The 16,950-nt window shown below is 31.3% G+C and overlaps 5 protein-coding genes across 5 annotated transcripts; 4 read left to right on the plus strand and 1 right to left on the minus strand.

Annotated features, from left to right (window-relative positions):
- The first annotated feature begins 132 nt into the window (after window positions 1-132).
- On the plus strand, window positions 133-1,371 carry Tsp_06821 (conserved hypothetical protein). Its single transcript, XM_003380617.1, has 5 exons — window positions 133-266; window positions 350-573; window positions 606-695; window positions 906-949; window positions 1,093-1,371. Exons 1-5 carry the CDS (start codon window positions 133-135, stop codon window positions 1,369-1,371), a joined length of 771 nt encoding a protein of 256 aa, XP_003380665.1.
- A 187-nt stretch (window positions 1,372-1,558) lies between these two features.
- Tsp_06822 (conserved hypothetical protein) lies at window positions 1,559-2,687 on the plus strand. Its single transcript, XM_003380618.1, has 5 exons — window positions 1,559-1,563; window positions 1,750-1,759; window positions 1,835-1,945; window positions 2,431-2,514; window positions 2,586-2,687. The coding sequence occupies exons 1-5, from the start codon at window positions 1,559-1,561 to the stop codon at window positions 2,685-2,687; spliced, it is 312 nt and encodes a 103-aa protein (XP_003380666.1).
- Window positions 2,688-3,180: 493 nt separating this feature from the next.
- Tsp_06823 (putative serine/threonine-protein kinase unc-51) lies at window positions 3,181-5,764 on the minus strand. Its single transcript, XM_003380619.1, has 3 exons — window positions 5,729-5,764; window positions 3,847-4,542; window positions 3,181-3,564 (listed from the first exon to the last, which is right to left on the minus strand). Exons 1-3 carry the CDS (start codon window positions 5,762-5,764, stop codon window positions 3,181-3,183), a joined length of 1,116 nt encoding a protein of 371 aa, XP_003380667.1.
- An 8,422-nt stretch (window positions 5,765-14,186) lies between these two features.
- On the plus strand, window positions 14,187-15,944 carry Tsp_06824 (deoxyhypusine synthase). Its single transcript, XM_003380620.1, has 7 exons — window positions 14,187-14,261; window positions 14,453-14,668; window positions 14,726-14,896; window positions 15,002-15,220; window positions 15,294-15,486; window positions 15,548-15,684; window positions 15,723-15,944. The coding sequence occupies exons 1-7, from the start codon at window positions 14,187-14,189 to the stop codon at window positions 15,942-15,944; spliced, it is 1,233 nt and encodes a 410-aa protein (XP_003380668.1).
- Window positions 15,945-16,737: 793 nt separating this feature from the next.
- On the plus strand, window positions 16,738-16,749 carry Tsp_06825a (hypothetical protein; the record flags this gene model as incomplete). The annotated part of the gene is made up of 1 exon (XM_003380621.1): window positions 16,738-16,749. A coding segment is annotated over exon 1 (12 nt), but the record flags the coding sequence as incomplete, so codon positions are not given.
- Between the last annotated feature and the right edge of the window lie 201 nt (window positions 16,750-16,950).

The raw sequence follows: 16,950 nt of genomic DNA on the forward strand, positions 1-16,950 counted from the left end.
AAATGATTTTTTTCACAAATTTGTTTTATTTTTTATTATTTCTTTTGAAAGATTCTTTTTTCTTTTTCAAAAATATTTTTCACTATTCATATGTGCATATTATTATATCAATAATTTCCTAGTTTGGCGTAAATGTTGGCTATTAGACGAGCTTTACTTAAAAATCGCTGCTTGTTTAATCAAACTAATGCAATCAGTGGAAAGAGCACATTTGCTAAAAATGATGATGCAGCAGAAAACAATTCTAAAACTACTGAGCCACCACGGTAAGAACAACGGACGTTTGTTTCATTATTATATTTCATGTAAACTGATGAGAGGTGATTATTTATTTTATTTTATTTTCAAGATGGACTCCTAAAAAGGCTTGGAATGAATCACTGGCTAGCCAGTATTACATTACTGAAGAAGGTAAAAGCATGCGTACTTCGGTTACTACTGTTCAAGCGACGATGGATGAGAAATATCTATGCATAACAGCTTACAACAATTATGGCTTTAGATTGTCAAACCAGAGTCAAGTAATTGGACCGATGATTGTTTTTCCACAGGCTGCATTATCATGGAAAGTGAGTATGATAAGCAGAAATATTATTCTTATCCAGGCGCATACATAATACTTACACAGGTAGCAAGTCCAGACGAAATTACTGAGGAATCAGTATCTATGCTTCGTTTAATTGAGCCGAAACCTGGTTAGTAATTCATATTTTATCTTATTTTTTTAATGCTAATATTTACTTATATAAAATTTCTATATGAATATTTCATCAATATTTTGGTTTTATACTTTAACGAATTCATTAAATAAGATGTTCAGCGAAAATTTTAATGATTACAATTAATTGCAACTTTTACACTTCTTCAATATTGCTTTAATGATAATTTTGTTTTTTTTTCAATAGATTTGGTTTTGATTGGTGCAGGAAATTCAGAAGATGTTGCACAAGTAAATGGAAGATTACAAAGTTTTTTTCGAAAGAATTGTTTGAGTGTTGAAATTATGTCTACAGTACGTATGCTTTTATAATAATGATAATAATATTCTTTTCATTTATTTTTTTTATTTGTAAATAATTTGCATTATTATAGCCCGATGCTTGCCCGTTGTTTAACTATATGAATGCGGATGGACGTTTTGTAATTGCTTTGCTTTTTCCTGTTAGGAAAATGCCCAAAGCTGGTTTAATAGCGTTAACTTCAAATTTTGATCGTGCATTAGCACATGAAATGGATTCGGACGTTTTAGCAACACTTGCTGGTGTTAAAGCGAAATCAATTCCACATGCCGTTAAACAGCTCGCATTTGATTGGAAAGAACAGCAAGAAGAACAAAAAGAAATTGAAAATATTTTGAAATCAAAGAAATGATTCATTTATTAATTAAAGTATGCGTAACAATTTTTAAGAGAAAAATGCAACGTTAAAATACTGTACTGCATATTATTAAAACACTGTAATATTATGATGTGTAGTTTATTGCTTTTTTTTGATTTTATTAAAGTTATTGGTTTTATATTAAGTAGTTGTTAAATTCGACGTTGATTTCTACAGATTAATGCGGTTTAAAATTTATATGAATTGTATATTTTTTAAATCAAATTACAACAATCTTGATTATCAATACTTGTAATAATTATTAATTAGTCATGATTTTCTGATTTTTCTTTCTGTTTTGCATGCTGAAAATTTTCATATATGTCTTATCAAGGTAATTCCTGACAAAATAATAATTATTCTTTTTTTTAGCTTTAACCTAGTTTTAAATGAAAATCAAGAATAATACTGTAGCAAGGAATGTTATCTGCACCATTTTCAAATTTTGATTTTTCAGATTACGCGTGATCATTTCTTGATTTCAAAAGTGCTGCTGAAACACTACAATGAAAGACCTCCTACAATCTATTTCCGTCCACTCATGCGTTATTGGTTTGACAGGCTACATGTTTTTTATTTGCTTGAAATATCAAACGCTGTTTTCACTGCATCCATTTTGTATGACTGCTGCGGTAAGTAAAATTTAAAATACTTGTTGACCTAGTTAATGCTGTGCATTGTTTATTGAAATGTGTTTGAGTTTTGTGGTGAATTTTTGGTTTTTAGTCTTTCTTGTTTATAAAATTATACACACAGTGAACCGTTTTACAGATAATATTTGCATTTAAACAATTCAAAAATAGTTCGGTTTTGCCTCATTGACAAGCATTTTTTCTTTTTTATTTGTTTTCAAATTTTTGGTCATATTTAAATCTAAATTCAAATTCTGCTACTGAAGCTGTAGCACATGTACGATAATGCAAAAGTGGGCAAATGAATGAGTTTTTCCTAAATGATATTTGTCAGAAGAAATTGCATTTGCACTACAGTGAAAAAATGTTCCTTCATAATTTCTTTTTCCATGACTGTGATCACTGAATGACCCCATTTTAGTATGTACTGTTGTTGACTGAAGCGGCGTTTGCATTCTATGGGAAATATTCGCTTATACCACGCAATGCTGCATTTCATGGATGGGTTATGCTTTTAGCGAACTTGTTTTCACTAGTTGGCTTTATTTCAGTTTATTTGAACAAAATTTATATGAGCAAATCTCATTTTACTTCATATCATGGCCAAATTGGTTTGGCGGTTATTTTCCACATGATATTTCAACTATTTATGGGCATTATGTTGCAGTTTTACAGTAAATTTAAAGCGTTAATTTTTGTCCCTTATCGTATGTTGCGAACATTTCATCTGTTGTCTGCTTTATTGTTGATTTCAACCAGTTTGTTAACGGTGCTTTTGGGTTTTCAAAGTTTTTGGTTTGCTATAACTGTTGGAAACGTCTGTCGTTTCCTTTTCTCTTGCTCTTTGCTTGCTCTGGCTTTTCTGACACTCCCTAAATTGTACGCGAGAAGTGTTGTTCGACTTACTGCTTGAATGCTTGCTTCCTATCTGCTTAATGTAATAAATGCCTAATAAAAAGAAACGGAAAATTTGAGCGAAATGGACTTTTGCTCATATTTAATTTTTCTCAGCAGAATTTACTGTTCTATTGTTGTTTTATAATTTTTTTGATTTCTACGCAAAGTAAATTGGATATTTATTTATCAAGTGAAAATTTTCAAGAAAATCTATGAGAAATTAATTGTATTCATATACAAACAATGTACAAGAGATAATATCTACGTAATATAGCTACACAACGGTAGCCGTGTTCTGTTGATAATAGAGTAAAGCGGTGTAGAAAAGAATCAATCTCAGGGTGGAGTCGAAGAAGGTTTTTCGTTCTTGATTAGCATCTGCACATTTTGAACAATCTAGCACCAAAGTTTGGTCATTATTTCGCTGAAACAACGACATGGAACCGGAACGACGCAGCTTGGGATGATGCACTGCGGCACAGTAAAATTCGGACGGAGTCAGCCGCTTGCTTGGATCTAATTGCAAAAGTGAATTGATGATGAATTTTTTGTAATCCTCTGCACATTCGGGAAAAGTCGGCGGCATGTGATAGCCTTGGTAATTGCGATTTGCCGCAAACAGAAACATCCGGCATAACGCTTGTTCATCAAATGGAATCTCAAGAATAAAATGAAACAAGATTAAATACGATATATATAAATTTGCATTTTAAAGTGAAAATGAATGGGAATGGATGTAAAAGAAGTTTTTTGTGATTTAAAATTTGAATTTGAAAAAAAAGCTCATTTGTAAGCGACTATCTATCAACTGGCATGCAATCAGTATCAACGAATGACAAGGTGATTGGTTTTAGATATTTTGAAATGAAAACCTGACGATGATTTTCTAATTTGTGGAAAATTGAATTAAGAATGGAGAGAAAAAGAATTTTAAACTGACCTGTCCTGTGAGACATTCGTGCAGAACAACTCCAATGGACCACATGTCTACTTGGCAGTCATATTCAACGTTGTCAAGCACACTGGCGCCAATTTCCGGTGCCATATACATCGGCGTGCCTATGAGCTTGCTGTTCAATTTAGTATCCGTAAGGCGGCTAGAGCCGAAATCTCCAATCTTGACTTCGTCGATAATTTTCACTTGTGAATCTTCTTCATCGACGACGTGATATTTCAATAAAATATTCGCCGGCTTAATATCCCGGTGAATGATGTTGATGTCGTGCAAGGCTTTGTAGCCCACTGCCAGACCCTGCATGACAGTGTCGAAATTGGTCGCAGACAACGAGCCAGACAGTTCTAGGAAAGCGCTCAAGTCGCAGTCGCACAGCTCCATCACGACGTAGCAGTGCGTCGGATCGAACAGTACGTCAAGGATTCGGCAGATGTGTTTGTTGTTCAACTGTCGGACAGCGGTCAGTTCTTCCAATTTGGCATCTTCACGTTGTAGCTTTTTGACCGCCACTTGGCCAATTGTATCCGCCGACCCACGGTACACGGAACCAAAAGCCCCGGTGCCCAGTTTTGCATTGTCGTCCGACTCGTCGAATTTGATGTCACCAATTTGCATTGTATTTTTTTTGTTCGATTGATCGATGATCTTTACCCAACAATGCAATAACGAATTCTTTGAATGCTGAAATCAAAAAGAAGAAATATTTTTTTTTAAATACGACAATTTGCATATTTTATTGTGGCAAAGGAGCGCGCATTTTCACAGTCGGTTTCTTTTTCAACATTTCCAAAGCATCAGTGACGCATGAAATATATCAAGAGAGAACGGCAACTTCTTCACTTTAGCACTAGTCTTTTGTTGACACTGTTTTACGAGTAAACTTTGGTGATACAGATTTCGTGAATCAATTCAACAAATCGATCGATCACTCGCTTAATTCAAGGTGACGAGCAACTTTCACAAAGCACCGCATCGTGTCTCTTTCTCTCTCTTTCTTATTTCACTAATTTACTGGTTAACTAACTGTAAAACTAAAAAAATAATTAAATCCATTTTCAATCGTATTTTTCCATTTTCATTAATAATTGATTATTATTCTGTTTTTTGAAAATTATTATTTTTCTCTCGGTGAATAGTGATAATAATGTATTGTTGATCTGTGAATAAGTGAATTTGTTTGTTGTTCAAAGCTGGGAAGAAGAAGAAGAACGTGCTTATTTCTTTCTTTCTCTCCTTTTGAGCGGAACACCAACAATAGATAATGATGTTGCTGCAGTAGATGTTGATTTGTGAAATTTCATATTTTCACAGATGACCAAAGATGGTTTATGAATTTTTAACAACGTAGAGAAATTTATTTAAACTGTGAATTTTAATTTGATTATTGTGTTTATTGTATTGTCTTTTCTTTTTTTTTTTGAAATATTACTTGTTGAGAAAATATGCTTTGAGCTGAAGTTATTTGCATAACAATTTCTTTTTTACTTTTTGTAATGAAAAATTGAACAAAAATTAGGTTAAAATATAAAATACGATAACAGCGTGAAATAGTTGGTCAGGAGAGAAATGGAAATCAATAAAATTACAAATAGGAAACTAGCTGCTAAATTATTGTTGAAAATTATTTATCGGTATGAGTATAGTAAGTCTGTAGATGTTGAACGGCTAAAATGGAAAATTGAACACCTGCTGTTAAATAACGTCGATGCTATTCAATTTTTGCTTGTTTTTTATTTACTCGCAAATGCAGATGATGATGATGATGATGAATTGAATTAATCGATACTGATGAATTTTCAAATTTGGCAAATGAAAATTGTCACAAATTTTCAAATTAAAAAGTAAAATAAATTTTTCCATATCTTACTCTCTCTTCGACGCGGTGGCGAAGTGGACGACGCATTTTTCGGCACGGTGCAAATCAATCTTTTTTTTTGCTCTTTCGATGCTTATGCTTGGATCACAAACAAAAAAACATGCACAATGTGGCCAATGTAGTTTTTTTTAATGTCAAATTTCTTGATATTTGAATTTTCATATTTTGTTTATTTACCTGTTCTTATTGCTCTCCCGGTTTTCTTGGGCTTTGCAAACTATAAGCATGTTGGTGAAAGAATGAATGAACGATGGACAATCAATGGATGTGCGCGAACGAACGAGCCGTGCGTGCGGTGTGTCCATTCAAGCATCGAAAATTATATATATAATTTTAAATGATGTTGAAATTTTCAAGCTCATTCCACTTGCAACCGGCTTATTCGCATGCAGCTTGTCAAAACGCTCTCATCTTTTGCTCAGATTATTGAAAAACAGCAGCGTCTGGTTTTGTCATTATTATTGTCAGCATTGTGCAAGCAGTGCAGCACGCAGCTGTCGTTTCACAGAAATTTTCACACTGCATTTTTCTTGCACTTTCATATAGCATATAGAATAGTCTATTAGCAGCTTCTTTTGAAAATATATTAATTCCAATAATGATGAATATCGATAAGATATTTGATTTATCTGTTCTGCTGTGCTTTTTTTAAAATTTTCTCATGCATTTCAACCAATCAGTACGATGATGTTGGGAACAAGCATTGCCATTGGGAGCATTAGAAAAAAGAAGCTTTTAATGTTTCAAAAGTAGTAGTAGTAGCATTCGCTATTAATAGAATAAAGACATATCTTATAAATGTTGTTGTAAGATAATGACGTTGTAATGTTGTTGTGAACATTTCACTACTTTGACGTAAATTAACACATTTAGACGCACACGGCTTTATTTGATTTAAACTTTGCTTTTTCATATCAATTTCATTATATAAACTGTTATTTATTGTATGTGAACAGTGTAGAAAGGTGGGTTCTATGTTATGACGTTATTGTTTGAATGATTAGAATGAATTTTTAAAAAAAATATGTACATATATGTATGGAATTAGTAGTTGATCAGAATATTTTTCACTTGAGTAGTAGAATTGTTTAAGTAAGCAGAACTGAATTAACATCAACAGAAACGCTGTAGCGCTACTAATTAGTTTGAGATTGTTGGGAAAAGTTGGAGAAAACATGTGCAGAGAATAAGTTTTGGACGAATGCCAACAGCAGAAATAGAATCGGAAATGAAGAAGCTGCTGATGAAGAAGACACTGACAAACTGACAACAACAACAATTAAATAACAAGAGCTTGGCAAGTGAACGAATGAATAAATAAATGTACATATTTACATGTGCGTCAGCGTGTGATTATTGATTTTTAAACTTCTATCCAACTGGATACATTCGGTTGGAATGCTTTTCAAATTTGTGCTAGCTAAACAACTAAGGAAAAGGTATCAAAATTTCGATACAATGTACTACTTACTAGCTTGCCAGTGTTGGAGAAGAACTGCCAGAAAAAAAGGAACATATCTTGGATTTTATACTTTAAAAATTAGATAAAAGCGAAGAAGATGAATAATTAGAACGATAATTTTCACTTACAAAGTGATGCTTTATTATTAGTGCAAATGATAAAATGGAAAACTTCCATTTGACTCCTATATTAATCGTTAGCTGTGGCATTAAGTTTGAGAAGATTATTTATTTCTTTACTTTTATTTGACAAGGCAGATTCTTTCCAGTTCTACTTTGAGGAACAAACTAATAATACTAGTTGGATTGGTTATTTTTGCAGAAACAAGCTCGTTCATTAGCATTATTGCTAAATATATATATATATATATATGCTAACAGTATTGATAGGAGCGTTATTATTATTATTATAGAGTTAGCGTTGAAATTGTCATGAAACGTTTATTTTCTCATCGACATTCAATTGCATGATTCACATTGGAAAATAATTTCATCTCTGAATTGGACAGCCAACAATAAAAGCCTTAACATTAAGTGGACGACTGTGGAAAATATCTCTTGTTCCTTGGCGATTATTTGAAACGATAAAAATGATGTTTTGCGTGAATTACTACTTTCCATTCAGCGTAATTGTGAATTTTCTATGGGAAAAGTAGTATTCATTTTCGAGCTTCATTTATTATTTATATATCTCTGTATGGGGACAATATATAAAGAAAAAATTAAGATATATATATACTTATGAAAAGATGAAAAAGATTCAGCTCGTCATAGGATAGATAGATAATTAATTATCAGTATTCAATTTAGTTAAAGTGTGCTGCGTTAGTGCTGAACTCTTTTGCAATGCTAATCACATCAGCAAACAGAGGTGTAAAATGTTTGTTGATTTTAATTCAGGGAGAATACTTTTCACAAGGGAAGAATTTGCAAAAATAAAAATCTTTGAATGTTGAATCAGTTGAATTTAAAATGGGAATTTTTGCATGCTTTGTTTTATCAAAAAAAATTCTTGAAATGTTTAAATTCATGCATAGTTTTTGACATTTCAAATTGATATCCAATATTACGATGTATTTATAATCGTCTTACTTTTTTGTCTTCTTTCTCTTATGAAAAGCTTCAATTCAGTAATAATACAATCGCGCTTCCCGGTTGTATGAAAAATTTTTACACCATCTCTTTTTTAAAATTTATTCCCCACCTAATAATATTGTCAAGTAATATGGCATGAAGGAAAAGATGCGCTTGCTTTCCATTTGTTCTTTTTCCTTGTTACCTGCTCATTATTTCTTTCCTCATTCTCACGCATTTGCAATGATAGATTTAAAGAAATTATTTATGTTTTTTAATCAATTAGCAGCGCTAATGATTAAACGGATGAAAAGATTAATATTTTTTTAAGCATGTAAAAATTGATCATGACATAATTGATATGACGTTTTCAATTTTTATAATTTGAATGATTGATTTATACTTTCAAAAAAATAATAACGAATGTGCACACATTTGAAATTGAACAATGACATTCATTGTGGCCTTTGACGTGCTGATTTATTGAGCGATTCAGCTTTCAACTTTGGTGCGCTACAATGTAGTGGCGAGAGATTGTAACTTACTTTATACAAAGGTGTAGAGCTAATTGCAAATAATCTTTTCAGATCACATAAGAACTTTCTTTGGGAAATGACTTGTGCTTATATTTAAAAAAATCAATATATTTTATGAGCATAGTATATGTTGGTTAAAAAAATTGACAATTAAATTCAAATTGGAACGTTGTTATTCAAAAATTTTTACACAAATATATATTTCAAGTGTGGTTGGTTTTAGCTTGATGATTTACAAGAGAAAAAAAATTCCTATTTATCCAAATATTCAGGCATAAGAATGTTCTCATTTGTGGAAGCAAGCCGACCAGCTTGCAGTGATTGTACATATTTCAGGAAAGGTGCTCTGTATTGAAACTGGTTGTTCCCATTGTTGTATTATTTATTTGTAAGCGAATTTATTTGAAGGCAGTATTTGGAATATATACTTTACTGAATCGAAACAAAAATGTAAATTAATTAGAATAATTAATTAATTAATTATAATAAATACGGTGAAATTTCTACTATACATTTCAATGGACTTGGTTTGAAAGTTGACTTTTGCATTATTGAAGGGAATTATTTAGTTTCAAATAGAATAGAACTTACTTTTGAAGAAAGATTTAATGCTGTCTGTCTGTTGGCAACGTGAATAGCAGACGAATAGAATTGAAATGTGGTGGCTGAATTTGAGAATTTTTGTTTACAGTAAGTAATGGAAGTTTTGAACCGGTGGTGAATGGAAATGCTCTTCTCTGAACGATTGGCTGGGAGTGGGAAATACGCGCATCGCCATTGGGAATACGTTGAACACGCACTGCATCGATTCAACAAGCGCAGAAAGCTTGTGTAAATGGTCGATTATGAATTGAAATTTTATGACTTGGAAAATTAGCTACTGAAACCGAAAGCTTTCATTCATTTTACTTTAGCACCACCAACACCACTACCACTACTACTACAATTACTACAACTACTATAGTTCGTATGCATGTTCACATGTATTTATCTATCCATCTATACAGGTGAAATAATTCACTAGTGACACATTCATCGCTTGGGGGTATTTTTCTTTCATTTGACATTTATTTGTCGACGCTCTTATTTTCTCCCTTGGTAAGTTTTTACTTTATAAAATGGGTGTGCCGCAATCAAGGAAACAAGTTACATGCGCCAACTAACTGATATATATATGTATTCATTAATAAAAGAATTAAGTTGACCAACAATTGTGAAATGTTATGTTATATAATTTTTTGAATCATGCAGTCGTCATTTTGCATTGATTATGCTTGACAAATGCGTGCAAATTGCGAGCTTGTTTTTTCCTTTTTTTACTGCTTAATGTTCAACAATTTGCCATCACTGAACATATAAAGCCTACGAGGATGATGGGGTCGTTTTGAAAAGCCGCTAAATGGTTCCGTGACGGAATCAAAAGTTGCCCCCTAGTGGAATTCTAAATTCTAACAATTGTAATGGCGTGAAAAAAAAGAATAATAAGAAAAAACCCCATATCCGTTCAGGGAATATGGAAAATATTGACGTAAAGAAAAATTAACATTAAATGATTACGCTTTTGGGTTGTTGTTATGTGTAGCAATTTTTGAATGGTTGAGGATGATTTTTTTTTGAAAATACTGAATTGTGATGTTAAGATGAGATTGTTGTAATTTATTGCTTCTTGTTCATTTATTTGGTAAATTGTGTTTGAACACGCACTGAACATTAATTCGAAAATGTCCAAATGAAAGCACAATATCTGTTCAATTGTAGAGATGAAATTGAAAAATAATCTTTGCATCATTTTTCATCTTTTCCAACAAGTTTCTTGAAAATACAAAAGCAATATGGAATTATTGTATTAATTATATTCAAACAATACATCATTTGTACAAAGAAAAATCATTTCCATTGTTCCACAATGAACAAAATGCGTGACAGAAATTACTGCTATCGATTCAGCTGGATAATAAAGAACAAGAATGCTTATTATTATTATTATTATTATCATTTATATAATTTCAGTTGAAAAATTTTATTTTATCGAAAGATGTTGCATTTTTAGAAAATCATTCTGCTTGACTAGCTAAGAAATTATGAAAATGATGTATCAATTTTATGTGAAACGTTATTTAGTCGTCTTTTTCAATTTATTACTGCTATTGTGAACAGCAAATGAGGAAAAGGAAAATTTATGCTGCATTATTATTGCTTAAACAAACGGCAACCACAGCGTGTACGGTAATTTTTGAAAGATGAATTCTTCTTTTGAAAATTTTTACAATGAATAAAATTTTTCCAAAAAAAATGTTAATATTGACATAGGTGAGATAATTTGATTTGGTTTATGCATATTTTGAATTTTTGCAATCATTTTATTATATGACGATACATTTGAATTGGTTCAATTGATTGATTTGATTGACAGTTGCTATTTGTTTTTTCTTTTGGATTTTGAACAATTAATCAGGCCATAAAATCTTCATATAAACCAAATAAAACTAAATTCATTGATAGTCAGTGGGAAAAAAAATTTTTTTTTTATTCATTTATCTATCAGATAGTTCAGCTGAGAAATTTTCAAAAACGGCTCGCGTCATTTTTGTTTTTTTTTCCTGCTGCTCATATATACATTTTTTGTCAGATGAAGAATCTACATTAATTCAGCATTCAGCAGCTTTCACATTTGTGAAAGATTCTCAGATTTTGTGTTGACAACGTGAGATAGATGTTGATCATTTTACTTGCAAGGGGGATGGATGAAAATGATAAAAAAAAATATAAGCTTTTGTGAAATGTGAAGCACGTTTGTGTGGAAATTGATCAAGCTCACATTTTGCTGCATTTTTTCGTTTTAAATTTCATTTTTCAAATTATTTGCATGAAATATTTTCGAGCAATTGCACTTTGATCCAACAATGTTCTAATATTTATTGTTTTCTTGATATTAAAAAATTTTTTATTTCAACAGAAGAAAGACAATTCACATGTGACATTTGATATTTATTTTTACTTTTATCTTTTCAACACTGATATTCATTTTTTAAATATGTAAAAGGGGTACTGATTCAGCAAATTGTTTTTTACTATAAATGAATGCAACGCAGCAGCAATTTGCTATTCATTTTCGTTTCATGAATGTTGTCATTTATTTTTAAGAGTATTTTGAAATAAAGTGATAAAAGTGATAATGAGAATTTTAATGAAAAAAAGATCTCATATTTTGCTTTTTCTTTGGGTTTCCCTTTCAGTTTGCATATTCGCCTGAATATTATCGAAGTGAATGTTCATTGCTTTGCTCCAAAGCGCAAAGTTTTTTAAATGATGAAAATGTGAAAACGTTGCTCTAATGACAATTGCAATCATACAAAAGGTGTTCAGTTAAATTGAATTAACGAAATTAATGTCATATAAATTGGTTAATAATATTGCAACAGAGTTTATACGCATCATGCATTCCGACAAAACAGACATTTTATGCTTGTAATTTTTTTTCTTTCGTTAATGCAAAAAAAGTACTTGGAATATATATTCCTCAGTGAGGAGTAGTGTAATTTCATTAGACAACATTTTATTGCTTATTCTATGTCCAGATGATTAGTTTATCTTTATTTTATAGTTGTTTTTTATGAGGAAGTAATTGACTATAAATTTAGTTATATTTTTCATCGTTGCATGCAAGTATGTGGTTGGGGAGGAGGATGTATTGCAAGTTTAATTTTATGGAAAAGAAATTTACTTATTATGTAGGCTGAATTTACTGCAGTTGTCAATTTTATCGGTTGTTGTTGGGGGAATTATGCAATAGTTCAGTGCATGCAATTTTTGTGAATCTTTTTTTTCAAATTAAGAAATTATATTTTTAAAAAAGTTTTGGCGTGTACTGAGAGAAAAGTAACTTTGTAAAAATTCTCCTATTTCAAACTCATTGACTGACGAGATCATTGCAACAGCAAGTATAGATGGCATTATTAAAACAAACATTAAATTTTTCAACATACTTATTATAATTTAACTGAAACGGTGGGCTGCAGTCGAAACCAGCTGAAGTTCCAAACTGTCACTTCGCAGTTTTTGCCATGTGCACTTGTGCCATTTATTAGCATTAAAAAAACTCTGCAGTTTTGCATTTCGCAGCTTGAAGGCACTTTGTTTCGAACGACTGCACTAAGCTCAGCAACAAATTGATGTTTCTACCAGCTCTTTCTATTCGCAGTTTATTCTTTTTGTCTTTTCCTCTCATCTTTATTTACTACTTCTTACTACTGCTCGAACCGCTTCTTTGTTGTGCGTTATGTTCTAATAATAATAATAATAATAATAATAAACATAATAATAATAATGCAGCAGTTGTTCCAAACTGACGTTTCTATTCAAGGTGGCTGTCTGAAAGTTGTTCTTTGAAATTTTTATTTTTCCATACAAATCAATTTATTATTATTTATTTATGTGAAAATGAATTCAACAAGACAATTATGCAAAATTAAAGGAACATAATAAGCTTGAATTGAACTGGAATGATTATCGAATTTCTTTGACTTTTTATAACGTTTTATCAACACGTTCGTGTATTCACTGATGGCTGTTTGTTGCTCAACAAATGTTAAATAACAGAAATGAATACATACATACGTATGCTTTTATCATGATTATCACTACACGATGATCATATATAATTGATACAGTGTTGCTTTCAATTTTATCTTGTAGTTGCATATGCTTAATATGTATAATAATTTTTAATTCTTTTATGTTTACATAAATCGAAAAGTAAGCGTTTTTACGATAGCATCAAAATTTGCCTAAAACATTGCACTGAATGTTATCAGAAGAATATTTTCAATGGTCGTAATTGACATTAGTGAAGTGGATCAAAAATAATTGGATTGATGTATGTTCATCGTTGCAGTTGTTAATCAAATTATATTTAGTTTGAAATTTTCAAATAACTGAAATTGTTTGAAAAATGAAAGATACAAGACCAATATAATAATACATTGCACAAAATGTTTTGATCATCAGAATTTCTGATTGTAACGATTATTATTAGGCTTTATCAGTAGATAAAAACAATCAGAGGACTGGTAACTTGTAGTTGATTGTATAAATTTTTAAGTGGAATCGAATTTCCATTAGTAAAATGTTTCATGTGAAATTTTCAAATACACATATTAATACTTGAGCATCAATTTATTGGTTACAGTATATATTTTTATTTTCAAGTGTTTGGTTCATTAGAATAAGAAGTTTATGAGAAAAAAATTGTTCTAGATTCATAAAAGAACATTGTCGACTACAGCTTGTTAATTGACGTTGGAAATTTCATTTTACTACACCTGCTATTGGTAGTACTGAGAACTGCTTTAATGAAGATACGGACGATTCGCTTGTAGATGGAGAACAGTATTTGTCGTCAAAAGAGTTCAGAAAAAGATGATGGTGCATACTTTCATCAAACTAATGAGCAGGTGAAACATTTTTACATTTATGAGCATTCAATCAAGTTGTGATTTAATGAAAAAATGCATGCGCTTAAAAAAATACTCTTATATTATGTCTTTTAATTTGATTTTTGTAAATGTAGTATGAATGATTTATATTACTTCTAAGTTTCAGAAAAAAATGTTATTTTCACTCATTGTGGGTTTAAATTTTTAAGAATGGTCGAAATTTCAATAAGGCAAATAGCCTGTTGTCACAAGCAGAATGTGCGGTTTTGAAAATGTCTGAACCAATGCCATGCAATGCTGTTCCTGTGCATGGTTACGATTTCAACGTTAAGCTGAACGATTATTCAGAATTGTTCAACTCTTTCGCTACTACGGGTTTTCAGGCGAAGAGCTTTTCAGATTCTGTCATTCAGATAAATAAAATGGTATATACTCACTACAAATGTAAATGAACGTGAGTTTTATTCAAAATATGATTGCAGTTGGACGAAAAAAAATCAATTCCTGAATTTGAAGATCCATCGTTGAGTGAATTTGAATTTCCAAATTTTTTTCGTCCCAAAACAGGATGTACAATATTTTTGGCTTACACGTCCAATATGATATCATCTGGCCTGCGAGAAGTGATTCGTTTCTTAGTAGAGCATAACATGGTAAGTTTTATTTTTCTGTTTTCGTTTTTTGAATTTCAACCAAATTAAGTTTTAATTGTGAAATTCAGATTAATTTTGCAATTGTTTATTAATTGCCATTCTCAGGTTGATTGCTTGGTGACGAGCGCAGGCGGCATAGAGGAAGATTTAATAAAATGTTTGGCGCCAACATATTTGGGTGATTTTCGACTTGACGGCGCGCAGTTGCGGCAGAAGGGCTTCAATCGTATTGGAGATTTGTTGATTCCAAATCGAAATTATTGTCTTTTTGAAGATTGGTTGATGCCTATTTTAGACAAACTTGTCGAAGAGCAGACAACACAGGTTGAATAAATTATCAGCAGCTAGCTGCTTTGAAGTATGCGGATTGTGAATTTATTATTTCATTTGTATTTAGAATGTAAGCTGGACTCCTCATAAACTAATTTACAGATTAGGGCAGGAAATCAATTGTTCACAGTCCATTTACTACTGGGCAGCAAAAAACAAAATTCCAGTGTTTTGTCCAGGTATCACTGACGGATCTCTGGGCGATATGTTGTATTTTCATTCCATTCATCGTTCTCCATTGAAATTGGATATTGTAGAAGGTATGTTCTTTTTGAGTATTCTTGAGTAAGCGTTCTTGAATTTCTTTTACAATTCTTGTAGACGTTCGTCTGATTAACGATATGGCAGTCAAGTCCGTCAAAACAGGGATGATAATACTCGGAGCTGGACTGATAAAGCATCACGTTTGCAATGCCAATTTGATGGTTCAGTTTATTAATATTCAAAACAAACGCAGTGTTTGTTGATTTATTAATGGGGATTGCTTTTATTTTAGCGAAACGGAGCAAACTATTCCGTTTTTGTGAACACTGCTCAAGAATATGATGGTTCGGATGCGGGTGCTCTTCCAGATGAGGCTGTTTCTTGGGGAAAAATACGCAGCGATGCCAAGCCTGTCAAATTGTTTTGCGATGCTACAATAGCATTTCCATTACTTGTATCACAGACATTTTTGCAACATCATCAGCAAGCCACTGCAAAATCTCTTTCTCAATAGGTCTCAATAATGTTCTTTTATATCCAATTCACATTAGTTTGACAAAATTACACTATAATTGTTTTCATTCAGGTGGCATAAACTTATCTGAATTAAAGCCGCAAAAATTTCGAAATGCTCATACAAAATTATGGGAAAATGTAATACTGCTGTGATCTGTTATGTAATTTTAATTCCTTTCATTATTAAAAACAATATTATTGTTACTTTATTCCATTGGAAAAGCATTACACTTGAGACACTTGAAAGAAAGCATGAAAACAGTTACAATTCAAGAGTGAATATATAAAATTCAATAATAGAATTACATAATATGCATAATAATAGAATAATTCATAATTTCATAAAAGAAAATGATTTTCAAATTTTGGCGGGAACTTTACGGTAATCGTTTCCATTTATATAGGTCATTTTTGAATTTTCAAATCGCTGTCATTGGTTGAATTTGCTAGTTTGTCTGCTGTCAGTCTACCGTATTCTTTCAATGTGTTCCTGTATGTCATCATTGTATAATCAATGTGTATTTTATGTGATTTTATTGTACGTATTCATTTGCATTCTAATATTTAAAATCAAAATATTAATAAATAATTTGGAATGAATGTCAACGATAAAAAATGTTTCTTGAAATCATCGCCTTAGCATTCACATTTAAACATTCCCCTGTACTATTGTTTCAGTTAAGTAAATAGAACGCGATGAAAAATTATCAGTAGGAGAGCATGTAAATTTGCATACGAGCTCATTATTGTTTGCTTTGTGACCTTATTTGAAATAATTTCAGATTGACGCCATGAGTGACGTGGTGCGTTTTGATATTCAAATGCGTCTAAAATACAATTTCCAATGCCAACTCAGTCGTTCGTTGTTTTTTCATTTTTATTTTTCAAATCAACACTAAAAGAAGATCAGAATTGAACAATGAGAAGCGACTGCGTTTGGTAAGTGGGCCAATTATTTTGGGTATATAAACACAATTATAAAAATTGTACAATTGAAAACAAAA

This window comes from Trichinella spiralis, assembly GCF_000181795.1.
Source record: "Trichinella spiralis strain ISS 195 chromosome Unknown Scfld2, whole genome shotgun sequence".
Lineage (NCBI taxonomy): Eukaryota > Metazoa > Nematoda > Enoplea > Trichinellida > Trichinellidae > Trichinella > Trichinella spiralis.

What these genes read in the sequence shown, in the direction of transcription:
- Tsp_06821 (XM_003380617.1), top strand. Translation starts at nt 133, where the DNA reads ATGTTGGCTATTAGACGAGCTTTACTTAAAAATCGCTGCTTGTTTAAT. An exon ending in AAAACTACTGAGCCACCACG is followed by an intron (nt 267 to 349) that starts GTAAGAACAACG and finishes TTTATTTTCAAG; the next exon opens with ATGGACTCCTAAAAAGGCTT. An exon ending in TTTAATTGAGCCGAAACCTG is followed by an intron (nt 696 to 905) that starts GTTAGTAATTCA and finishes TTTTTTCAATAG; the next exon opens with ATTTGGTTTTGATTGGTGCA.
- Tsp_06822 (XM_003380618.1), top strand. An exon ending in ATTGGTTTGACAGGCTACAT is followed by an intron (nt 1,946 to 2,430) that starts GTTTTTTATTTG and finishes ACCCCATTTTAG; the next exon opens with TATGTACTGTTGTTGACTGA. An exon ending in ATGCTGCATTTCATGGATGG is followed by an intron (nt 2,515 to 2,585) that starts GTTATGCTTTTA and finishes AATTTATATGAG; the next exon opens with CAAATCTCATTTTACTTCAT.
- Tsp_06823 (XM_003380619.1), bottom strand. Translation starts at nt 5,764, where the DNA reads ATGCGTCGTCCACTTCGCCACCGCGTCGAAGAGAGA. An exon ending in GCCACCGCGTCGAAGAGAGA is followed by an intron (nt 4,543 to 5,728) that starts GTAAGATATGGA and finishes TTTTGATTTCAG; the next exon opens with CATTCAAAGAATTCGTTATT. An exon ending in ACGAATGTCTCACAGGACAG is followed by an intron (nt 3,565 to 3,846) that starts GTCAGTTTAAAA and finishes TTTATTCTTGAG; the next exon opens with ATTCCATTTGATGAACAAGC.
- Tsp_06824 (XM_003380620.1), top strand. Translation starts at nt 14,187, where the DNA reads ATGGAGAACAGTATTTGTCGTCAAAAGAGTTCAGAAAAAGATGATGGT. An exon ending in TCATTCAGATAAATAAAATG is followed by an intron (nt 14,669 to 14,725) that starts GTATATACTCAC and finishes ATATGATTGCAG; the next exon opens with TTGGACGAAAAAAAATCAAT. An exon ending in ATATTCAAAACAAACGCAGT is followed by an intron (nt 15,685 to 15,722) that starts GTTTGTTGATTT and finishes CTTTTATTTTAG; the next exon opens with CGAAACGGAGCAAACTATTC.